At 38.1% G+C, this 19,123-nt stretch overlaps 1 protein-coding gene across 2 annotated transcripts in view; it reads right to left on the bottom strand.

Annotated features, from left to right (window-relative positions):
- USP24 (ubiquitin specific peptidase 24) overlaps nucleotides 1-19,123 on the bottom strand; it is a 148,372-nt gene that overhangs the window by 45,719 nt on the left and 83,530 nt on the right. For both annotated transcript variants that reach the window (XM_004025861.5, XM_055359172.2), the window contains exons 32-38: nucleotides 16,508-16,605; nucleotides 12,698-12,793; nucleotides 12,355-12,583; nucleotides 11,504-11,663; nucleotides 10,486-10,641; nucleotides 8,477-8,547; nucleotides 7,641-7,801 (exon numbers count right to left, since the gene is read on the bottom strand). In XM_004025861.5, coding sequence (XP_004025910.2) covers nucleotides 7,641-7,801; nucleotides 8,477-8,547; nucleotides 10,486-10,641; nucleotides 11,504-11,663; nucleotides 12,355-12,583; nucleotides 12,698-12,793; nucleotides 16,508-16,605 — 971 coding nt within the window. The remainder of the gene's footprint in view (nucleotides 1-7,640; nucleotides 7,802-8,476; nucleotides 8,548-10,485; nucleotides 10,642-11,503; nucleotides 11,664-12,354; nucleotides 12,584-12,697; nucleotides 12,794-16,507; nucleotides 16,606-19,123) is intronic.

Raw genomic sequence — 19,123 nt, 5'->3', positions numbered from 1 at the left:
CTTTTAATTGTGATGTTAGGGTGTCAACTGTAGATCTTTCCTGCTTTCTCCTGTGGGCATTTAGTGCTATAAATTTTCCTCTAAACATTGTTTTAGCTGTGTCCCAGAGATTCTGGTATGTTGTGTCTTCATTCTCATTGGTTTCAAAGAACTTATTTATTTCTGCCTTAATTTCGTTATTTACCCAGTAGTCATTCAGGAGCAGGTTGTTCAGTTTCCATGTAGTTGTGCAATTTTGAGTGAATTTCTTAATCCTGAGCTCTAATTTGATTGCACTGCGGTCTGAGAGATTGTTATGACTTCCATTCTTTTGCTGAGGAGTGTTTTACTTCCAATTATGTGGTCAATTTTAGAGTAAGTGCAATGTGGTGTTGAAAAGAATGTATATTCTGTTGATTTGGGGTGGAGAGTTCTGTAGATGTCTATTAGGTCTGCTTGGTCCAGAGCTGAGTTCAAGTCCTGAATATCCTTATTAATTTGCTGTCTCACTGATCTGTCTAATATTGACAGCGGAGTGTTAAAGTCTCCCACTATTATTGTGTGGGAGTCTAAGTCTCTTTGTAGGTCTCTAAGAACTTGCTTTATGAATCTGGGTGCTCCTGTATTTGGTGCATATATATTTAGGATAGTTAGCTCTCTTTGTTGCATTGATATCTTTACCATTGTGTAATGCCCTTCTTTGTCTTTTTTTGACCTTTGTTGGTTTAAAGTCTGTTTTATCAGAGACTAGGATTGCAACCCCTGCTTTTTTTTGCTTTCCATTTGCTTGGGAAAAATTCCTAGACTGCTAGCCAGATTAATAAAGAAGAAAAGAGAGAAGAATCAAATAGAATAAAAAATGATAAAGAATACATCACCACTGATCCCACAGAAACACAAACTACCAACAGAGAATACTATAAACACCTCTACACAAACAAACTAGAAAATCTGTAAGAAATGGATAAATTCCCAGACACACACACCCTCCCAAGACTAAACCAAGAAGAAGTCGAATCCCTGAATAGACCAATAACAAGTTCTGAAATGGAGGCAGTAATTAATAGCCTACCAACCAAAAAAGGCCCAGGACCAGATGGATTCACAGCTGAATTCTACCAGAGGTACAAAGAGGAGCTGGTACCATTCCTTCTGAAACTATTCCAAGCAACAGAAAAAGAGGGACTCCTCCCTAACTCATTTTATGAGGCCAGCATCTTCCTGATACCAAAACCTGGCAGAGACACAACAAAAAAAGAAAATTTTGGGCCAATATCCCTGATGACATTGATGCGAAAATCCTCAACAAAATATTGGCAAACTGATTCCAGCAGCACATCAAAAAGCTATCCACCACGATCAAGTTGGCTTCATCCCTGGGATGCAAGGCTGGTTCAACATATGCAATAAACTAGGTATTGATGGAACGTATCTCAAAATAATAAGAGCTATTTATGACAAACCCACAGCCAATATCATACTGAATGGGCAAAAGTTGGAAGCATTCCCTTTGAAAATTGGCACAAGACAAGGATGACCTTTCTCATCACTCTTATTTAACATAGTATTGGAAGTTCTGGCCAGGGCAATCAGGCAAGAGAAAGAAATAAAGGGTATTCAAATAGGAAGACAGGAAGTCAAACTGTCTCTGTTTGCAGATGACATGATTGTATATGTAGAAAACCCCATCTTCTCTCAGGCCAAAATCTCCTTAAGCAACTTCAGCAAAGTCTCAGGATACAAAATCAATGTGCAAAATCACAAGCATTCCTATACACGAATAATAGACAGACAGACAAATCATGAGTGAACTCCCATTCACAATTACTACAAAGAGAAAAAAATACCTAGGAATACAACTTACAAGGCATGTGGAGGACTTCTTCAAGGAGAACTACAAACCACTGCTCAAGGAAATAAGAGAGGACACAAACAAATGGAAAAACATTCCATGCTCGTGCACAGGAAGAATCAATATTGTGAAAATGGCCATGCTGCCCAAAGTAATTTATAGATTCAATGCTATCCCCATCAAGCTACCACTGACTTTCTTCACAGAATTAGATAAAACTACTTTAAATTTCATATGGAACCAAAACGGAACCTGTATAGCCAAGACAATCCTAAGCAAAAAGAACAAAGCTGGAGGCATCATGCTACCTGACTTCAAAGTATACTACAAGGCTACAGTACCAAAACAGCATGGTACTGTACCAAAACAGATATACAGACCAATGGAACAGAACAGAAGCCTCAGAAATAATGCCACACATCTACTACAACTATCTGATCTTTGACACACCTGACAAAAACAAGCAATGGGGAAAGGATTCCCTATTTAATAAATGTTTTTGGGAAAACTGTCTAGCTATATGCTGAAAACTGAAACTGGACCCCTTCCTTACACTTTATACAAAAATTAACTCAAGATGGATTAAAGACTTAAATGTAAGACCTAAAACCATAAAAACCCTACAAGAAAACCTAGGCGATATCATTCAGGACATAGGCATGGGCAAGGACTTCATGACTAAAACACCAAAAGCAATGGCAACAAAAGCCGAAATTGACAAATGGGATATAATTAAATGAAAGAGCTTCTGCACAGCAAAAGAAACTTCTGCCTGTTCAGAGTCAACAGGCAACCTATAGAATGGGAGAAAATTTTTGCAATCTATCCATCTGACAAAGGGCTAATATCCAGATTCTAAAAAGAACTTAAACAAACTTACAAGAAAAAAACAACTCCATCGAAAAGTGGGCAAAGGATATGAACAGACACTTCTCAAAAGAACACATTTATGTGGTCAAGAAACATGAAAAAAAGCTCATGATCACTGCAGAGAAATGCAAATCAAAACCGCAATGAGATACCATCTTACATCAGTTAGAATGGCGATCATTAAAAAGGAAACAACAGATGCTGGAGAGGATATGGTGAAACACTTTTACACTGTTGGTGGGAGTGTAAATTAGTTCAATCATTGTGGAGACAGTGTGGCAATTCCTTAAGGATCTAGAACCAGAAATACCATTTGACCCAGCAATCCCATCAGTGGATATATACCCAAAGGATTGTAAATCATTCTACTATAAAGACACATGCACGGGTATGTTTATTGTGGCACTGTTCACAATAGCAAAGACTTGGAACCAACCCAAATGCCCATCAATGATAGACTGGATAAAGAAAATGTAGCACATATACACCATGGAATACTATGTGGCCATAGAAAAGGATGAGTTCATACCCTTTGCAGGGACACAGATGAAGCTGGAAATCATCATTCTCAGCAAACTAACACAAGAACAGAAAACCAAGCACTGCATGTTCTCACTCATAAGTGGGAGTTGAATAATGAGAACACATGGACACAGGGAGGGGAACACCACACACCAGAACCTGTTGGGGGGTGGCGGGCTAGGGGAGGGATAGCATTAAAAGAAATACCTAACGTAGATGACGGGTAGATGGATGCAGCAAACCACTATGGCACGTGTACACCTATGTAACAAACCTGCACGTTCTGCACGTGTATCCCAGAACTTAAAGTATAATTAAAAATAAATAAATAAATGCTTACATTAAAAACAAGAAAAGGATTCAATTGACAACCTAACTTTACTCCTAAGGAACTAGAAAAAGAAGAACAAACCAAACTTAAAGCTAGTAAAAGGAAAGAAATAACAAAGATTAGAGTGGAAATAAATAAAGAATGGTAAAACAATACCAAAAAGAAAAAAAAAAATCAATGAAACCAAAAGTTGCCTCTTTGAAGGAAAAGATCAACAAAACCAACAAACCTTTAGGTAGACTAAGACAAAAAAGGGAGAAGGATCAAATTACTAAACTCAGAAATGAAAGTGGGTACATAACTACCAATTTTACAGAAATAGAAAGGATATAAGAGAGTACCGTAAGCAACTGTATGCCAACAAATAAACCTAGATGAAGTAGACAAATTCCTAGCAACACAAAACCTACCACGATTGAATCAGGAAGAAACAGAAAAGGTAAATAAATCTATTTAGCAAAGAGATTCAGCAAAGAGACTGAATTGGTAATCCCAAAAAAAAAAAAAGAAAAGAAAAGAAAAGAAAAACAAACTCCCAACAAAGAAAAGCCCTGGACCAGATGGCTTCACTGGTGAATTCTACCAAATATTTAAAGAATTACCACCAAGTCTTCTCAAGCTCTTTCAAAAAACTGAAGAGGAGGTAATACTTCCTGACTTATTCTATGACACCAGTATTACCCTGATACAAAAGCCAAAAAAAGACACCACAAGAAAACTACAGACCAATATCCCTTATGAATGCTAATGCAAAAATCTTCAACAAAATACTATCAAACCAAAGGAGTTTACATTTAAAGGATTACACCCCATGAACAAGTGGGATTGACTCCTGGAATTCAAGTATGGTCCATGGTACGAAAATCTATGTAATCTCATATTAAGGGAAAGAAAGAAAAAGACCCACATGATTATCTCAATCAAAGCAGAAAAAGCATTTGATAAAATTTAACTCACTTTCATGATAAAAACTTAACAAACTACAGATAGAAGGAAACTACCTCAACATAATAAAGCCAGATATGAAAAACTCACAGCTAACATACTCAATGCTGAATGACTGAAAGCTTTTATCCTAAGAGCAGAAACAAGGATGCCCACTTTTACCACTTCTATTCAACATAGTATTGAAGGTTTCAGCCAGAGCAATTAGGCAAGAAAAAGAACTAAAAGACATCCAAATTGAAAAGGGAGTAAAATTATCTGTTAACAGATGACATGTTACTATATATGGAAAACGCTAAAGTTTCTGCAAAAGAAACTGTTAGAACTAATAAATAAATTCAGCAAAGTTGCAGCATACAGAATCAACACAAAAATCAGTTGTGTTTCTTACACTAACAATGATCAAACTGAAAAAGAAATCAACAATTCCACTTACAATAGCATCAAAAATAATAAAATACTTAGGAACCAACTTAAGGAAACAAAAGACTTGTACAGTGAAATCTACAAACATTGCTGAAAGAAATTAAAGATGACATAGTAAAAAGACATCTTGTGTTCAAGAATTGAAAGACAAAATCTTGTTAAGATGTCATTACTATTCAAAGTCACCCACAGGTTCAATGAAATCTCTATGAAAATCCCAAAGACATTTGCAAAAATAGAAAAACCCATTCTAAAATTCACATGGACTCTCCAAGTAGCCAAATCAATCCTGAAAAAGAGGAATAAGGCTGAAAGACTCATACTTCCTGATTTTAAGCTTAGTACAATACTAGAGTAATCAAAACAGTCTTATACTGGTATAAAGACAGACATACAGACCAATGGAATAGAAATATAGAACTCAAAAATATGGTCCTGATTTTCATCAAGGGCACCAAAACCATTCAATGGGGAAAGGATAGTATTTTTAAAAAGGGGCACTGGGAAAACTGGATATTCACATGGAGAAAAACGAAGTCAGACCCTTACCTTACACCATATGCAAAACTAAACTCAAAATGGATCAAACACCTAAATGTAAGAACTAAAACTATAAAACCCTTAGAAGAAAACGGGGAAAACTTTGTGACACAGGATTTGGCCATAATTTCCTGGCTATGACAGCAAAAACACAGGTAACTAAAGAGAAAATACATACACAGGACACCATCAAGAGAGCTAAAAGACAACCCACAGATTGGGAGAAAATATCTGCATATCATATCATCTGATAAGGGATCAATATTCAGGATATATAAAGAATTCCACAACAAATAATCCAATTTAAAAATGAGCAAAAGTCTTAAAATAGATGTTTCTCCAAAGAAGATATAAGAATGGCCAACATGCACATGATAAGACGCTCAACATTAGTCATCAAGGAAATGCAAACTGAAACCACAGATGCCAATTCACATGCACTGGGATAGCTACTATCAAAAACAAAACGAAACAAAAACAAAAATCCTAGAAAACAACAAGTGTTGGCTAAGATGTGGAGAAATGAGAATCCTTGTACATTGCTGGTGGAGAAGTAAAATGGTACAGCCATTGTGGAAAACAGTATGGTGGTTCCACAAAGAAATCAAACACAGAATTACTAAATGATCTAGCAATTCCACTTCTGGGTATACACCCTAAAGAACTGAAAACAGGGATTCACACAGATATTTGCATACCCATGTTTGTAGCTGCATTCACAACAGCCAAAAGGTGGAAACACCCAAATGTTCATCTATGGATGAATGGATATACAAATATGGTTTATACATACAATGATATATAATTCAGCCCTAAAAAGGAAGGAAATTCTGATTCATGCTACAACATGAATAAACCTTAAGGACATTATGCTAAGTGAAATAAGCCAGACATATAAGGACAAATACTGTATGATTCCACTTATATGAGGTACCTAGAGTCGTCAAATCCTTAGAGACAGAAAGTAGAATGGTGGTTGCCGTGGGATGGGGGAGGGGGAACAGGGAGTTATTGTTCAATGGGTACAGAGTTTCAGTTTAGGATGACAAAAGAGTTTTGGAAATAGACAGTTGTGATGGTTGCATCACAATGTGTGCATACTTAATGTCGCGGAATTGTATACCTCATGGTAAATTTTATGTTATGTATATTTACCACAATAAAAAAAATTTGGCAATTCAAAAAAAATCTACATGTCTTTGAACAGTCTGTTTACATTCTTTGCCCCTTTTTAACTTGGCTGTTGGTCTTTTGCTTAATAATTTATAATAGTTATATATATAGATATATATATCTCAAATTAGCTTATTGTCTGTCATGTATGTTGCAGATTTTATTTTCCCAGTTTGGTGATTGACTTTTGACTTTGAGGCATTTTTTCCTATATAGAAAATTTTAATTTTTATGGAGTCAAATTTATCAGTCTTTTATTTAATGACTTCTTCATGGGCATAGTGTTTCAGTTTAGGATGATGCAAAAGTTTTGGAGAGGGATCTAATTTATAAAGCACATAAACAAGGAAAGGAAACATTGACTTCACAAATCTCCATGACACTTTATAAGCCCCATAGTAGGGTCTGTGTGGTAAAGGTGAGTTAGAAAAAGTCATATGAACTTGAGGTCAATGTGAGACCCCTACCTCCTATCCTGGGACTAGACTGAGGAGCACATGCATGCAGGCTCACTTGTTGAGGTAAGATGGGGCAGGCAGAATAGTCATCTCATGAGTTTGGACTACAAGCTCTCTTACATACTGAAGCATGTATAAAACCAAGAAGGCAAGCTAGGAGGATACCTTGGCTACCTCTAGACACGGAGCTACAAGATATCTGCACCGAAAAAGTGATGCACAAGGGGAGAGGATCAGTATAACCTTTACACAGTGACCGGGCTCCAATAATTCCAGGCTCTCACCAATCAGGTGAGCTCCTTTTTCTCTCTGGGGTAGACGAATCACATGGGGTGAAGTGAGAACTGGGGACATGGAGAAGAAGGCCTGGTAGTGTTTCTTCTAACTCTCCTATCCAAATGCCGTCTTTCAGGACCCAAATGTCAGAAGAAGAAAGAAATTCTAGTCATCTCAATAATGCACTGTGGACTTCAGGGGAGCAGCACACAAATTATCATTTATCCTCTCTCTGTATAAGGTTAGCTTTTCCATTTTTATTACCTACCTCTGATTGACTCCTCTCATAATACTAGTTGGAGACCAGAGAGGCAGCTGAGCCGTGAGGATTACGCCTAGAAGAAACTGATTTGGCTTCTGCACATCTGGATGCGCTGATGTGTCTGTCTGACTAAGAGTGTACAGCTGATCACAGGCAACCCGGCGAATCTGAAATTACATGATCAGCAGCAAAGGACAGACATGAATCAACATGTTGAGACTGCTTAAAAAGTGATTTTCTTCCAAAGTCCAGCCTATTTAGTCACTCAAGTTATTGAAGGATACTAGAAAGGTATGAGTGTTTCAGATTTTAATGGTAAGGTTTTAATGGCTAATTAAAACCCACTGCGGTTTGGGAACTGATTTCCCAAATTATTCTACTATTCTACTCTACTCAATAGGTTTATAACTTAATGTAAATGAAAATAAGAAAAAAGAAAGTTTAAGTTAATCGTCAAGGTCACGTAAGAATGTCAGAACTATAATATCTAATGAAAGTTTATGGGTTGAGGTTGATCTTTCCTGATTCTGACCAACAACGTGGATGCTTAGTGCCAGCTGCCCTTGTGAGCTATGGATATCAGACACTGGTTGTAACGTTGTTATAAACAAAAATAACTAACATTAGTCTCATAACTTTTGGTGGCATATGGAGGAGGTAGTAGAAGGAAAGGCAGTAGAGTCCAAATGGTTACTTTTCTTTCATGGTCTGCAGCCCCTTCGTACACTCCCTGAGAGCACTCAATGCCACTCCTGTATTCCCGACAATGTCACAGGTAGTTGAGACAGCTCACAAAACAACAGGACCAAAGGAGTTTTGTAAGTAATGTGAAAAATCCTTACCTCAGCACTTGGTGATCCGAGCAGAATATCAATGATGAAATCAGCAACACAGGGCAAGTTATAGAAAGATGCTAATAAGAAGAAATGGGGGATGTGGGTGTGTGAAACAAGTTAGGTAATGCATTTTCAAATTCTGATTAATTTCTTAAGCTCAACTTAAGCATATGCTCTTCTCTTTTACATACAATAATTCAGGACCTTTTACAACTGCTTTCATGCCTGTCCCTTTACCCCATAAAATTCTAAGTTGTTTAAGAGAAGAAACCATGTCTTATTTTTGTGCTCCATATTTTATCACAATGCCTTGCACATACCAGTTACAGAATAAATGTCTTGCCTTGATAAACTATCAATAGCTGCAAACTATAAAATATACCCTAAAATAAACTTATAAATGATAACAGATAAAAGCTTGGAGGGAAGTTATCGTTTTTTCATCTTGATTTGAAAATATCTCTAAGTTAAACAATTCTAGGAAAATTAAACGAAATCAAACAGCTAAGAGTAGGATTAGTATACTTTTTAAAAGTGGAGTTGCTAAAACTTCATTTCTGAATATTTATTTATTGAGAATCTACTACACATCAGACAGTGTTTGGGGGCTGGAGATTCATTAGGGAACAAAATGAATAAAAGTCTCTGTCCTCATGGAGATTTCAATCTAGTTGGGGAGGAGATAATGACAATAAACACAATAAATAAGTAGATTATTTTGCAAGTTATAAAATGATAAATGTTACAGGAAAAAAATAAGGTAAGGAGTCTGGGCAGTGCAGGGGCAAGAAGAGCATTGTCATTTTTTTAAAGGTGGTTGGGGAATGTTTCAGTAAGCATACTGGAAAGAGGGAACAAACAGCCAGTGCAAGGGAAGGAATGTATGCTGGCTGCTGGGGGAACAGCAAGGAGCCCAGGGTGGCCGAAGCACAGTGAGTAAAGGGAAGAGTAGAAGCAAAGGCACAGGAGTATCAAGTGGTACACAATGTCCACCCCCTTGTAAAGATTTGGCTTTTACTTGGTGAACTGAGAAGCCACCGGAAGGCTTTGAAAGAGGAGTGATGTACTCTGACTTAAAATTTAGAAGGTCCACCCTGGTTGCTGAGTAGAGAATAAACTGCAAGGCAGAAGCAGGAAGATGAGTTAGGGCACTCTTGCTATAGTCCAAGTAGGAAGCAATGGCAGCTTGGAGGGACCAACAGTGAAAGGGGTGTTAAGGGGTAGAATCTAGAGAGGGCTTGAAGGGGGATATGCTGACAGATTAGAAGTAGGGGGTGAAAAAAAGATATCAAAGATGAAGCCAAGGTTTTTGGCCAGAGCAACCGGAAGAATAGAACTGCTTTTAAGTTGAGAAAACTCTAGGATGATATGGGCAGGATTAGAGGAGCTCAGTTCTGGAAATGAGAAGTTTGGGATGTCTATTTGATATCCAACTGGAGACATCAGGACAGTGGTACAGGCCATAGACCCAAATTTAGGTGTTGTCAACATATAGATGGAATTTAAAACTGTGAAACTGCACGAGATCACCAAGGGAATGAACGGAGATAGAGAAGAGATGATAGGACCTGAGCCCTGGGGTGCTCTCATGTTAGAGAATGATTAGTAATGGTCCCCGTTCACCAAAGCCAACAATAAAGATGAAAGAGCAAATCTTAAGTTACACAATTTTTAATACTAGAGTCATTATCAGGAATTGATATACAATTCTAATTGTAATTTATGAACTAGTAAATTTGGGCTCTTTGAATTCCTCAACTAGAGAGCAAGCTCATGGCGTGCAGACATACTGCTCTGGTGACAGCAACTGCGGAACCTCATATACAGAAGGTGCTCAATAAATATTTCTTCAGAATGAGCTATTTTAGCATTATTCTTAGCTACGCCACATGCCAACTTCCCGCCTTTTTCATTTTGACCAATGGGACCTTATCTAGGAAGAAATGTAAAGAATTCCCAACAGAAACTTGGCCTTTCCCTGAAAGAGATTAATCACAAACAAGCCTCCAGCATACCCAGTTGCTGGCTCCGAAGCTGTAGGCACGTAACGAGAAGAGACAAAGCCTCTCCCGCAATCAGCGAGTCTTTGGTGGATACAGACTGTTGTCGAACACAGATTCCTGCATGCAGGGCTACTGGTTCTCCTTCACTTCCAGAGCTGCAATTGCTTCCTGAAAACAGGTAAGCAGAAATTTACTGTGGATCCTACAGGAACTATGCAATATTTTAATCTTTTTACTATATGTTCCAGAATCCTCATGTGACATTAAATACTTCAAGAAAGCACTGAGGTCCAAGAAGCAAGAGAGATTTAATACTGTATTTGAAACACTCTACTTTTTCTTTAAAACACATTTGCAGGCAATCAAAATGTGTTCACAAGGCAAAACTAATTTCAGGCGATAGAAGTGAAAATAGCGCAATTTTGTGGGCATGAGGGAGCCCTCCAGAGGATATCGGAAATGTTTTCTACCTTGTAACTTGATGTAGATGGGTCATATACATACAAAAATCCTAAAAATCTCATACACTTTACTGTCTGCACTTTATTGTATATATGTCAAAATTTTAAAAACTTCCTTTATTATTGAGGTATTTCTAAAATAGAGATTGAGCAGGAAGACCAAACAAAGCTGGGAAATAAAGCTATATTTTAAAGAGGCCTAATGAAAAATAACCTGGCAAACCAAGAAAAGAACTGTTTTCCAGGACTGAATTCTAAATGAATTTGTATTATTGCCACAATGATTGGTTTCATGACACTTTTATACTCAGCTAAGCTAAAAACTGTTGATTTGGTTTCTTCACTTACTCTATGTGTTTATAAATATTTTTCTTCTTAAGTGAAATATGACATACATATAGGAACATACATAAATACTAAGTGTATACAGAGCTTGATGAATTTTTACTCATGCTCACAAGCAAGAGAAGAGGGTCTCCCATTTTTGTGACTCTGGCAAACCTACACACAGAATTCTTATGGTTATTTCTTACCCAGTGTTCTCATTACTGTCTCTTTTTAATCAGTACCTGAACTGCTGAGTCTGTTTCGAATTCCAGCAGGACACAGGGAATTACTTTCTTTAATTGGCTGGCTACTCCCAACAAGATCAAGCCGTCCTGCAGCCGCAGCCCATGACAATCTCATGAAGCAAGCCACAGTAGAAGTGAAATCACTTACTTCCATTGTCTAAAGAATGGAACAAGTATTATGAGAAACAGCAATACTTGAACACATGCCCTGACATCTACGACCTTCTTACAGGTCTCAGTTTCATACGCCTCCTTTCCCTCCAAGGTCATCCAGAAAGATGGCCTTTCTCAAGCTGCCATCCTGCTCAAGGGCTTTCAATCTCTCTTTTTTATCTGTAAAACAGATTGATCTTCATGCTGTGGCTTCAAATTAAGCTTTACCAATTTTTTCACTTTCCCCCTTTCCCACATACTACGACCTCGTGACCTCCCATAAGCTCTGGTATTGTCTCTAGTTTGCACATGTGCTCCCTTTTGCTTGAACAAGTCTCCTTTCTCCAACTTTCTAAGTACTTATCTCTGTATATCTGATCCTCATCTGTTCTTCAAGGCCTAGCTCAAATGCCATCTATAACATAAAATCACCCATCACAGCCATAGGTGAAGGAAATTATTCTGCCTCCTTTGAAGACACACAGAATGCTTTGTCTTGTAGTTTTACAACACTTAATACTTTCTACCTGGAATTATAGTTATTTCTACCCTAGTGATCTCTTTTTAAGTCACCATAAATTTCTTGAAGGCAATATTCATGTCTTAATCATTTTTATATCCCCATAGCACCTCTTCCTAAACAGGACATTCTGAATAAGAGTTACTAAAATGTCTTGAATACACAAATCACTTACTTGTATTGCAACTCGAGCAGCAGGGATGATTTCCTCAACCCTAATAGAAGACCTATCAGACACGGACAACTGTCGGTAGGATGACTTTTCTGGGGTACCACATAAGGACATCTGTCTGCTTGTCTGCCGGCTGACATTTCGGAATGGGCGGGAAGAAAGTGCTTCTATGCCATCTTTGGTGAGGTCTTCATCTAATAACGTGGGCATTGTTTGTCCGACAAGTAAAAATCTTAAAAAGAAACAGCTAGACTTATTCTGAGTCCATTCATACTATTTAAAAACGTGATTTGAGAAGAAAAAGTCAAGTATTGCCTGGTAAGACTAATGCAATATATTTACATACCTTGCAAGCTGTAGACAGATGGAATAAACACCCTGCCTTGTTTCATAGTCTACTTCTGATGGGATGGAGTCTCTCTGCATGACATTTACAACCAAACTTCAAAAAGAAGAAAAAAGGCAGGATATTAAAGACTTCTATTTTTTTATTCTAAATTTTCCATAAGTAATGTAATCAGTCATCATCAATTACTTAGTTTCTACATGATTCTGTCATAAAAAGAGCCTACATATATCTATCATAATAATTTCCTATGATACCTATAAGCTTCCTAACTATTCTCCCTGCTTCTGCTCTTGACTCTCCACCTTCCAAACCTATTTTCAAAAGACCCATCAGGGTGATCCTTAGAAAATTTAACTCAGATCATGACACTCCTCTGCACAAAATCCTTCAATGGTTTCCTATTTCCTATGCTGAAAAACAGCAGAGTCTTCACGTAGCCTGTAAGATCCTTCATAACTTGACCTCTGGTATCTCTGCAATGTCATGTCCCAGACCTCTGTCTCATTTGAGAAGGGGAAACACTGCCTCATTCACTGTGCCCCAACCACACTGGCCTCCTGTGGCCTCTGCCGGCACCAGGCAGGTCCCCATGCATGGGTGTGCGCTGGCTGCTCCTCTGAAAAGCTTTCTCCTGGGTCTCGCTCCCTTATCTCCTTCAGGTCTTTGCTAGATGTCACCCCAGTGAAGCTTTTCCTGATCACCCTACTGAAAATCATAGCCCCCGAATCCCTGCTTCCTTCTTTATTTTTCTCTACAGCTCTCCTCACCATCTGACACATACTTTTACTTATGTTAATTGTCTCCCCCTCTAGACTGTAAGCTTCATGAGGATGTGGATTTTGGTCTAATCTACTCACTGCTCTGTTCTCATTGCTTAGAACAATATCTGGTACATGAATTAAATGACATACACAAATAAGCCAAATGTTCAATGTCTTTATTTTGGCAGCCCTGTAAATGGCTGAGTGATGTGAAAGGAGTTTGTACTAAAAACACCTCTACAGTGTGGAACACAGAATAAAGCCACACACGTGTGCCAGACCTTCTACAGTACTTGGGAATCCTTTTTGCCATCATTTCCCTGTTTCCCATCCCCTCAACTTCCTCAAGGTCCCTACCCAGCTTCTCTGTGCCAGACCTCCCCCTCAGGAATTCCTTCAACCATCCTCTGCTCATGCTTTGAGCTGGTGTCCATGCCTACCTCACCCAGAGGAAATGGTATGCCTACTTCTTTCTAGAGAAAAGCTGCTTCCAACTGCAGTACAAGTTGGCCCCATCATTTACCCATTTTTCTTTTATCTTTATTCTTTTCTCCTTCATTGGTCCCTTTTAGTTAACCTATGAAGAGTCTTCCACAAGCTAAAATCAAAACAGAAAAGCCAACTTTCCCCTCATTTTTTTTTTTTTAAATTATTATACTTTAAGTTTTAGGGTATATGTGCACAATGTGCAGGTTAGTTACATATGTATATATGTGCCATGCTGGTGTGCTGCACCCATTAACTCGTCATTTAGCATTAGGTATATCTCCTAATGCTATCCCTCCCCCCTCCCCCTACCCCACAACAGTCCCCAGAGTGTGATGTTCCCCTTCCTGTGTCCATGTGTTCTCACTGTTCAATTCCCACCTATGGGTGAGAACATGCGGTGTTTGGTTTTTTGTCCTTGCGATAGTTTACTGAGAATGATGATTTCCAATTTCATCCATGTCCCTACAAAGGACATGAACTCATCCTTTTTTATGGCTGCATAGTATTCCATGGTGTATATTTGCCACATTTTCTTAATCCAGTCTATCATTGTTGGACATCTGGATTGGTTCCAAGTCTTTGCTATTGTGAATAGTGCCGCAATAAACATACGCGTGCATGTGTCTTTATAGCAGCATGATTTATAGTCCTTTGGGTATACACCCAGTAAAGGGATGGCTGGGTCAAATGGTATTTCTAGTTCTAGATCCCTGAGGAATCGCCACACTGACTTCCACAGTGGTTGAGCTAGTTTACAGTCCCACCAACAATGTAAAAGTGTTCCTATTTCTCCACATCCTCTCCAGCACCTGTTGTTTCCTGACTTTCTAATGATTGCCATTCTAACTGGTGTGAGATGGTATCTCATTGTGGTTTTGATTTGCATTTCTCTGACGACCACCCTCAGTTATTTCTGTCTTCAATTTACTATCACCCCTTTTTTCTTACTCATCTGAAAGGAGAGATCTCTATGCCCTGACGCTACCTTCCTGCCTTACACTTGCCACTCAGCTCTGACAGCTGGATTATGTCCTCATGGTTTTACTCACACGCTCCCAAATCTCTCATGCCATTCTCCACTTTTCCAACAAGCACCCTATCCAATCCATGCATCTACTTCACATGACTCAGAAGGACCTTGTATACAAACAAACTTATTTCTCTTGCTTTCCTTTGTTCGTTCCATCTCTCTGTGTTTATTTCTCATACTGACTAATGACTCACCATTTCCCCACTCTACCAAGCTAGAAACCACAGGGCCATTTTATAAATGTCCCCACCCTCTACCTAGTCATAAATGTCATTCTGTCACTGCCCTTCATCTCCTCTCTGGATACTGTCAGCTCTCAGTATACCCTTCCTCCAGTCTCTCCCACTTCCCTTCGTCCTCTTCACTGCTGCCAGAGTAATTGTTTCAGGTAATTCTCGGCTTAGAAACTGCCTGTTTTTTCATGGACTACAAGACAACACTCGTATTCCCCAATGAGACCCTTCTTGACATGTTTCTCTCCTTCATCCTTTGCTTGAACACCAGGCAACTGAGGTTCCCAAGACAGGCGATGCGTCTTCATGCTCTCACTCACCCTTCCTTCCATTCCAGCTTGGAGTGCCCTTTCCCTCCTTATTTACCTAGAGGATTTCTAGGTAAATAATTTCCCAATTCCTAGCTCAACAGTCATTTTCTGTGAATAATTTCCTAACCTTATGACCCTAAGCAAATTCAACCAATGTAACCACTACTTTCTCACCCCTCGTCCTCACAAGTACTTTTTATATATGCCTCTGCTTTAATATCTTTTTTTTTTTTTTTTTTTGAGACAGGATCTTGTTCCACTGCCAGGGTGGAGTGCACTGGTACAATTACTGCTCACTGCAACCTCCACCTCCCGGGCTCAAGTGATCCTCCCACCTCAGTGTCCCAAGTAGTTAGGACTACAAGTGCATGTCATCACACTCAACTATTTTTTTATTTTTATTTTTAGTGGACATGAGGTCTCACTATGTCGCCCCATACGATCTCAAACTCCTGGGCTCAAGCAATCCTCCTGCCTCAGCCCCTGAAAGTGTTGGGATTACAGGCATGAACCACCATGCCTGCCCTGTTTTAATACTTATAATATAGTTACCTAGCTGTTTGTTATTCTTTGTTAAACCATCAGCTGCCTCTCAAAGGCAGAGATAATATCTAATTTATCTTTGCATCCCCAGCACTAATACCTTGCACAATATGGATTTACAGCGATCAAATTCACCTTATTTCAAACTGACATGAGACACAAAAGAAACAGATACAGCCTCCTTGCTTCTACTCTTCTTGAAAATTTCCCCCACCACCAGAGGGGAAAGAGACATGCTTCCATACGTTTTTCAAATAATCAGAAGTTATAAAATGATTTAAAATATTTTAAAGGACTGAAACATCATTCCTTCTTATAATAACTCTCACAATGAGTCATATGATACCTTGTAGGAATAAGCAAGACTTTGCAGGGGAAATTAACTAAAATAACTATATTCATTTTCGGCAACTCATGTAACATTACACTGAAACTCTAACCTCAAACCACCAGCTTTGAGGAAGTTTTCACAGAAGGATTTGGCACAGCTTCTGGCCATGTCATCATCAGCTGTTGGCATGAGTTTGGAGCTTAGAACCTAGGAAACAGATAAGCACAATTATTCATCCACACATTTTCAGCAGAAATTACTCCTTTACTAAATAAAACTTTCAGACAACTTGAGTTAGAATCTCTTTAAATGTTGCACACTGTTTTCCCCCCAGAAATATGTAGAAGCTGATGTTTCACGACAAAATAATCACATTTTCCCTATTCTATTTACTTTGGAAGAAAAATCTTTCCGTTCTAGAGAAAGCTGGTGTGTTCTTTTCATGAAACTGGCAAACATGAAAGTCTCAGACCCTCAGGCTTAGATAAGAACAGATAATTTCATGTGATATGCTAGATATATTCTTTAGAAACATATACACCAAAGTTTTATAATACAGCCCATATATTAAAAATGCAAGATGAGTTTCCCAATAATAACTCTAACTCCTATTTATTGAACATCTACAATGTATCAGGCATATGTATTTTACTTTATAGGTGAGGGAACTGAGACCTGAAAGGTTAAGTAGGTTAAGTGACTGCCCACCCAAGGTCACGTGGTTAGAATTCAAATCCAGATGTGTCTCATTCTAACACTCATGCCCTTCTATGACGCCGCAATGCCTACACCTAAAGTGGAGTTCAACTGAATACTTTGGTTGGGCAGAATTTCACATAAATAACCATACTATAGGCAAGACTACAAATCTGGTTCACATTCTAGTTTTACCTAGCTGAGAGACCTTAGGCATACAATGCTCCCTTTTGTCCTAGTTTTCTCATCACTAAGTGAACACAGTAATTGCCTTTACAGGAAGATTGAAGGATTGAAGATTGAAGGAAGATTGAAGGATTGAAGCTTTAAGGTGCTTAGTATAAGCATCAGCACAAAACAAGTACTCAGTAAACAACTGCTTATTTAGTTATGATTTAAAAATAAAGACTCACATTGCCTCAGTCTTAAACTAGATGTAGTTCAAGATCATTTTCTAGTCTTAAAAAATCTGCTTCTATGAACCCATGAGTTTTATGAGTTTAGAACTTAATGTGGGATTTTGTTAAAGATGCCTTCTTCCTAGGTTGCTCTGGAGAAACAGGCCCACCAACCTGGGATAATGAGCATTACATGGGAGAAAAGGAACCTGTGCTCTTCTAAGCCCTTCAAATATATATAGCTCTTCGTCTACATGGACACTCTGACCCCAGCTGCCTCATGCTTAATGGACAACAATTTAGTGAACTGACAGGTTTCCTCAAAGACAAGGAAATATTCACTTTGAAGTTTCCTAGCAGGTAAACAAAAGTTAATGAACAAATTGCAAAGAAATTAACCTTTTAGCTGACAGCAAAATAAAAGCTTTTGGGAGTGTTAGGTTTCCAACTATTTTGTGTACCTAAAGCAAAACAAAAAATATCAAAGGAATTCACACTTACTCAGAAGTCTTAAAATGATACCAGAGGTATTTTACCACTGCAGTGCTATGGCTCTAAGATAATGGAATTTAGATAGTTGATGACAAGCTAGACCCATTGTTGGACCATTCTGTTTTTCTATTAAATATAGGTGTTTAAAATTACACTTGAACTTTTTGGAGATAATCATTCAAAAACAAATGACAGATCTGGCAGGAATCACAAGATGCAAATTCTTTAGGCTTAAATGGGCTAAAAATTCCTAGGCAATTTTCTGTTTTGGAATACTGCACATATTTTATTTTTTGACATCTGTTTATTAAACAGGGTGAACATTAAGTTAGTATTTTCATTTTGAATAAGCCTCCTCAGTATGCACGAAAATGTAAAATATAATCTAAATAGAAAGCACTTTGGTACTCCATGCTGTTGTTATAACTTAATACTACACTGAATGCTACTACATTTCATAAAGTTAATTCTTAAACACTAGGATGACTCAACCTCAAACGTGGTTTCCATGCTGAATACTGCATATATTTTTAAATGTCCATATAAATAAGGACATGCTTAATTTTTAAAATATTTGCTAAATATTTTTTCTTTTTAGACCAACATGTCTTTTCACAGGAATGATTAAGGCAAATATGAAATGTCATCACACCTTGAAGCAGTAAGATATTGCTTGTATGAAAAGTCATCACATCATACAAGCAACGAGTGGGAAAATGAAGGACTATAATTATATGCTCCCAATCAGATTGTCACATGAAATCAAACTTGGAAAAAATGCAGGTACCCTCTTAAAATTTTTGACTTTTGTGTACTTAAGACACATGATATAATAATTAAGATTGCTTAGGCACTGATATGGATTCTATTCTTTAGTGCCTGGATATAACTTCCTAAGACAAAGCAAAATCATTCAGGGCTTTATTTTCTTCAGACCAAGAGTGGTATGAGGGTCTGACCTATTACTCTCCAAGAGCAGAACTGATTCCAGTTGGTCACTTTCCGATAGTGCTTTGTTTACACTCTGCCATCCAGACTCAGTATATCCAGCTTCCATATGTCTTACTCATAAGATCTTGGAGTGAGTATCTTGTTTTTTCAACTCTGTTCCCTTAACTACCACCATGACTTGTAGACAG

Source organism: Gorilla gorilla, chromosome 1 (genome assembly GCF_029281585.2).
Source record: "Gorilla gorilla gorilla isolate KB3781 chromosome 1, NHGRI_mGorGor1-v2.1_pri, whole genome shotgun sequence".
Classification (NCBI taxonomy): Eukaryota; Metazoa; Chordata; class Mammalia; order Primates; family Hominidae; genus Gorilla; species Gorilla gorilla.
The sequence above is the reverse complement of the archived record's forward strand: the minus strand, read 5'-3'. Positions and strand labels throughout refer to the sequence as shown.